The 6,773-nt window shown below is 36.5% G+C and overlaps 1 protein-coding gene across 1 annotated transcript; it reads left to right on the plus strand.

Annotated features, from left to right (window-relative positions):
• The first annotated feature begins 1,580 nt into the window (after positions 1-1,580).
• LOC146911123 (P-loop containing nucleoside triphosphate hydrolases superfamily protein) lies at positions 1,581-6,061 on the plus strand. Its single transcript, XM_085730823.1, has 5 exons — positions 1,581-2,419; positions 2,896-4,124; positions 5,102-5,141; positions 5,310-5,712; positions 5,805-6,061. Exons 1-5 carry the CDS (start codon positions 1,804-1,806, stop codon positions 5,848-5,850), a joined length of 2,334 nt encoding a protein of 777 aa, XP_085586949.1. The 5' UTR covers positions 1,581-1,803; the 3' UTR covers positions 5,851-6,061.
• Positions 6,062-6,773: the final 712 nt, after the last annotated feature.

Raw genomic sequence — 6,773 nt, forward strand, 5'->3', positions numbered from 1 at the left:
GGGTATTTGACTACCCATTATTATATGGACACAGACACGGATTTGATTGTATCCATAACCACGGGTACCCATACCCAATAATAAATTAAGTAAATTACTAAAATATCTTTATATATCTTTTTTTTTAAAAATATCTTTATATATGTCATATCTTATTATTACTTAAAGTTGTTACCTTATTGAAGAAAATGTTACCGCCCACCTAAAAATCCTCAATAATAACCTATTTTTATTTTAAATTTTTTTAATTCATCTTATTAGGTTCACCGTTTCCACTTCATTCACATCATAAAACATATAGATTATCTAAGAATCATGAATTTCCTATGGATTATGTATGATTTATGAAATTTTGAACAGATTATATATGAGTGTTTAAAAGTTGAGGTTTTTTGGTAATTAAAAAAAGTTTTTATTTGTACCAAAAAATAAATAAATTCAAAACTCCATGGGTACCCATGGATACCTGAATACCCACGAGTACCTGTATAGTGGGTACCCGTGAGGCTAGATTGACTCTGCATAGTACATGGGTGGTGGATCAGATCAAATACACAGTTCACAATTATTCTACTAAATTAACTTTACAGTTATTGAGTTGTTGAAAGCCGCTACTTTTCCAATGCACGTTTAGCCTTCTCAATTGTTGTCTTCGCTGCAACTTGCTTTGTATCTCTCTCTACAAAAAAAGTCCTTGACATTTTCATTTGTTATTCGTGATAAGCCGTTTTGAACATTTCATTTTCCAACCCGTGATACAGGAGTACTCTAAATATTGTGTTATAGTTTATAATTATCTGTCATTTCGCAATCTATCCGTCCGATATAATATTTTGTCAAAAAAGTAGCTAACCCCCGTGCGAAACACGGGTTTGTAACTAGTTTAAGTGAGAAACCAAATAGCATATCACTAATACCGAAAAACTACTTTGAGACCGTCAATGTCAGAATAAAGTTTGAACAATCTAGCTATTATATGTATTGAGAAAAATATGATAAAACATATTGATGTGAACATAATTATTAGTGATTTTACATCTAAAAATGCTTATAGAAATGATGTACTCTCTCCGTTTCAAAATACATGTCCAAGTCAACACTTCACATATGTCAATGCACAATTTTGACCATCAATATCGTTAATTATCTAAAGTAAAAAATTATAAAAATTTAATATTTTGAAAATATTTGTCGAGATAAATCAAACAACATCTTACATGCTAATATTTGTATTTATACATTAGTTAAAAAGTACTCCCTCCGGTCACTATTATAAGCAAAAGTTCACTTTTTAGGTTCATTCAATAAATGATGTATGTGGTCTACATATAGACTACATACATCATTTATTGAAAAAAGTGAACTTTTACTTATAATAGTGACCGAAGATAGTATGATCAAAGTAAGTCAAGTGAATAGTGCACATTATAAATTTTTTACATGAATTTTAAAATAGAGGGAGTAGTATATATAGGTGTTTGTTTTACTTTACCTTATTAACGGGCTTTATCATGCGGTTCGGGTACCCGCCCACCCAACTGAAAATACCTATACTCGCCTTCACCTTCATCCTTTAATTTAACCAGAAACTCGACCATACGCGGTGGGAACAACAACAACACTGCTCGCAACATTCCACTACTACCCATAGCTCCAAAATTAAAACCCTTCTTTTTATTCAAACTCAACTCTAACCTAAATTCCATTATCTCCCTCAAATTTTATTTATCGTGTGCAAGCTCAAGTTAGGGTTTTCTCCTTCTTAGTGAAATTTCGAAGCAAAAGCTAAAGAATTAATCTGAGATGTCGAAGAGAAAGTTCGGATTCGAAGGTTTCGGCATAAACCGTCAATCTACCTATAGTTTCGAACGATCTCAACCTCCTCAACGTCTTTACGTTCCTCCTTCATCTCGTAAAAGCCACGACAATTTCGAAGACAACGACCTTGATAACATCGAGTACGATGATGATTCCAGAGAAGAACAATCAAACAACAACAACAACGATGATAACGCCGGTGGTGGTGGTTGTGAAGAGGCTGAAATCGATCCATTAGATGCATTCATGGAAGGAATACACGAGGAGATGAAATCGGCGCCGCCACCGAAGCCGAAGGAGAAAGTGGAAGATAGATATAAAGATGATTTAGAGGATGATCCAATGGAGAGTTTTTTGAGGGCGAAGAAGGATTTAGGGTTGACGTTGGCGTCGGATGCGTTGCATGCTGGATATGATTCTGATGAGGAGGTTTATGCTGCTGCTAAAGCCGTGGATGCTGGTTTGATTGATTATGATTCTGATGATAATCCTATTGTTCTTGACAAGAAGAAAATCGAACCTATTGCTCCTCTTGATCATACTGAGATTGATTATCAGCCTTTTAACAAGGATTTTTATGAGGAGTCACCTTCAATATCAGGTAATTTAACACGACCATGAAATTCTATTTTTATGTTTTACTTGTTTTGTTTATGTAGAATTGCATCTACTTAGCTACTTTCTGTGTGTGTGTGTGTTGATATTTCACATGGGAGATAATGCCATTACACCCCTGTTTGAATAATCAACTTAATTAAAAGCATATAGCGAAGAACTTTTATAATCGCTTATGTATAAGCTAGAAGCTATTTCTATATCAAAAGAGAAAATTAAGTCAAACTGTTTTCACACAAGCTATAAGTTGTTTTCATAAGCTATCTTGGAGAGCTTATGGAAATAAGCCGAAAACAACTAATGTCCACATCATTAGCTCTTTCAATAAGCTGTCCCTAACGGTTCACAAGTGTGCTTGTGTCGGTAGATAAGCTCAAGTCAATTCAAATAGCCTAGCCTCTATGTTATAAGTTGAGTGCGATTGAACGTTTGGCAATCTTGTGTTTTGTGTGCTTGATACAGGTATGAGTGAGCAAGATGTAACTGATTATAGGAAGAGTTTGGCTATTCGGGTATCAGGGTTTGAAGTTCCTAAGCCAGTAAAAACATTTGAGGACTGTGGGTTTGCTCCACAAATTATGGGTGCTATAAAGAAACAAGGTTATGAGAAGCCGACGTCTATACAATGCCAAGCTTTACCGGTTGTGCTTTCTGGTAGAGATATCATTGGCATAGCGAAAACTGGTTCTGGTAAAACTGCTGCTTTTGTGCTTCCTATGATCGTGCATATCATGGATCAGCCTGAACTTCAGAAGGAGGAAGGTCCTATAGGAGTGATATGTGCACCTACCAGAGAATTGGCACATCAGATATATCTCGAGGCCAAGAAATTTGCTAAAGCATATGGAATACGTGTCTCTGCTGTCTATGGTGGAATGTCAAAACTTGAACAGTTCAAAGAACTCAAGGCAGGCTGTGAGATAGTTGTTGCTACGCCTGGAAGATTGATAGACATGCTAAAAATGAAGGCGCTGGCAATGCTCAGAGCAACTTACCTGGTGCTTGATGAGGCTGATCGAATGTTTGATCTTGGATTTGAGCCGCAAGTAAGGTCCATCGTTGGTCAGATTAGGCCGGACCGCCAAACCTTGCTCTTTTCTGCAACAATGCCTCGCAAAGTCGAAAAGTTAGCCAGGGAAATCCTTTCCGATCCTATCAGAGTGACAGTGGGAGAGGTGGGGATGGCAAATGAAGATATTACTCAAGTTGTTCAAGTAATTCCTTCTGATTCTGAGAAATTGCCGTGGCTTCTGGAGAAATTACCCGAAATGATTGATCAAGGTGATACATTAGTTTTTGCTTCCAAAAAGGCCACTGTGGATGAAATTGAAGCACAATTGGGTCAGAGAGGCTTTAAAGTTGCTGCCCTGCATGGTGATAAGGATCAATCTTCTCGTATGGATATTTTACAGAAATTTAAATCTGGCACCTACCATGTGCTTATTGCTACTGATGTTGCCGCTCGTGGTCTTGACATCAAGTCAATTAAAACCGTGGTAAACTTTGATATTGCTAAAGATATGGACATGCATGTTCATCGCATTGGAAGAACAGGCCGTGCTGGTGACAAGGACGGAGTTGCATACACTCTTATAACTCAAAAAGAAGCACGGTTTGCTGGTGAATTGGTTAATAGCTTAGTTGCTGCTGGTCAGAATGTGTCCACGGAGTTGATGGATCTTGCTATGAAGGTAATGATGCCCTATACAGTATTTTTTCTTCATTACGAGTATTGATGTTTGTGCAACTAATTTCATGCTTGTAGACTCTCGTATCCCTTTGATTATTGTTGGTTTTGGTTCATGCAGTTGTAAATTTCGTAGAATCTCCCATTTATCCCCCTATGCTATTTACAGGCAAAAATGAATTATTTAATTAGTACATATTTTTTTGAAATGGTTATATATTAATGTATTCAATGGTGGACAAGGTTAGTTTCTAAGAAGCTGGACATCAAAAACAAATTTGATAGAAGTTATATATCTATAGGTTTGACTGTTGGAGACTATCTGATCATTTATAAATAAATATATTAAAATGATTGAATTGCTTTTTTCAAAAGATGAAATGGTTTCTGTCTTCCTGAACGACTAAATGGGCTGTGAGTAGTTGAATATAAACTAAGATCAGAGAAGCATTCAGATAGTAAAATCTATTTGATTGAACATTTTGGTAAAATTATGGTAGAATGGACTTGTTTTTTAGGGTCTAAAATATATTTGACTGCTGGGTTTCGTGCTAACAGGAAATTGTTTGGATGAGAATAAAATTAGGCATTTTGTGAGTTGCGACAAATAAGTCCTGTCTCCCCTCTGGTTTTAATCGAGCTGTTGACTCTGTCATTCTGGCTTTTTCTACAGTGCTGCCACTTGGGTTGTCATCATGAATCCACAAAAACCTCTCCCTAATAATCTTTACTTCTTTAGTATGTGCCGAAAAATATATTAGTTCGACCATTTGACTTGTTATGACTATAGAGTTTGTGCACTAACAATAAAAGAGTTTATCGTTTGTTTTCTCTTTTAATAATACATTTATTTTCGTCACAATTCATATGTCATTGGTTTCTGAACACTTTTCTGACGATGTTTTATGATGCTGGTATAAGATTTAGATATCTCTTGGGTGTCTTGAAATTACTAATTGAATTTGTCTTCTAATTCCGCAGGACGGGAGATTCAGGTCAAAACGAGATGCAAGAAAAGGAGGTAGGCTATTTGACTTGCATACTGTTGCGTACAGAATAATAAGCTGATGTTAATGTAACACACAGTTTATGCACCAATAAGCTGTGTCCTTATCTCTGCACAGTAGAGTCGTAATATCAGTATGCTTGATTGGAAGAAAAATTTATTTACATTTCTTGTGTTGTGTAGGTGGGAGAAAAGGCAAAGGCAGAGGTGGGGGTGCAGGTGGCAAAGGTGTGCGCGGAGTGGATTTTGGCTTGGGCATTGGATATAGTACAGAGTCAAACAATGCATCATCTAACGCAGTTCCAGGTCGGTCTGCTGCTGTAAATTCTCTGCGAACAGGAATGATGTCCCAATTTAGGAGTAGCTTCGTTGCTGCATCATCAACCTCCCAAAATGAAGGATTCAGCAACAATACAAGCATGGCTGTTAATAAGAGACCAACACTAGCTGGCTTTGTATCTGGTGGATCAATTGGCGGCGATATAAATACTCATCAGCAAACTGCTTCATACAATCCTGCTCCTTCAACTGTAAATTCCACTAGTCAAAATTCTGGAGTAAATCCTGGTCAGAACAACACGAACAGGTTACTTTTCTAAGCTGAACTTGCTTCGTACATATCTTCATGTGTTAATTAGTTCACTTGCTGATAAAGTTCTTGTTTTTTCTTTTGCGCAGTTCTAAACCTAGAGAAAGGCGAAGGCCATCAGGTTGGGATAGATAGTTTGTCTTAGTGAAACGACACCGCTGTCAAACTCAAGTGTATGAATGCTCATATTTGTAGGTGAAGTCTTGATTTGATTTGGCTTGTATTATCAATTGATAGAGCATGGTGAACATAAATTGATAACATTGTAAGAATTGTATTGAGTACTGAAAAAGGAGAGCAAACTCGTATAGATATTCCAGAGCCAAGGCTCAAACATTTTCTCTCAGCCTACCTCTATCATGAGTACGACCCCAGAATAATGATGGCATGAGTGAGCCAAATCTCAACATCCACGAATCGGAAAGTCTTTACTAACACTGAGCTGAGAGTGCTCCAACTCTCCCACTCTCTCTTTTTCTTCTGCTGGTACTACACTCTCAAAATATTGGACTTTATCATGTCTTAAGCAAAATATTTGAGGTTAGAAATGCTCGCAGTTCGTGTGGTTCTTACTTTGTTAAAAGCCGTTTCGCACACTAAAAGAACTAGGATTAAACTTAGATCAGTTAGATGTAGTACCAGAAGTACTATCGTGTTACCGTCCGTTTCACAGGGAGACATTTTTTTGGTTGTAAAGAGGCAATTTGTTTACACCCTTTCAAAATTGTTGGTGAAAGAACTAAGCCTTATCCTAGTCCAGTTAATAACATGTTTTTGTTTTATTCATATGTACAAAAAACAAAGCAAAATTACCATGTAAGGAAACAAATTACCGTAGCATCACTCAAAACAGGTTCCAGGAGATTTTTGTATATTTGAATTTGCCATTTTTTGTTTTTGTTTTGCCACTTTGTAGTTGTTTCAATCAACACAGACTATCTCAAACTTACCCTTTGTAGTTGCTTTTCCCAGTTTCAATTTAAAGAACCATCCAGATTCAATTATAGTCCTCTTGAAAACTTTATGTTACTAGGTGTAGGGATGTTAAGTTAGTTCTC

This window comes from Medicago sativa, chromosome 7 (genome assembly GCF_051527215.1).
Source record: "Medicago sativa cultivar Bolivia chromosome 7, Bolivia_mono, whole genome shotgun sequence".
NCBI lineage: Eukaryota > Viridiplantae > Streptophyta > Magnoliopsida > Fabales > Fabaceae > Medicago > Medicago sativa.

Excerpts from the sequence above, each read along its gene's own strand:
- LOC146911123 (XM_085730823.1), top strand. The coding sequence starts at position 1,804 with ATGTCGAAGAGAAAGTTCGGATTCGAAGGTTTCGGCATAAACCGTCAA. Across the intron at positions 4,125-5,101 it reads TGATGGATCTTGCTATGAAG|GACGGGAGATTCAGGTCAAA; the intron begins GTAATGATGCCC and ends CTAATTCCGCAG. Across the intron at positions 5,713-5,804 it reads GGTCAGAACAACACGAACAG|TTCTAAACCTAGAGAAAGGC; the intron begins GTTACTTTTCTA and ends TCTTTTGCGCAG.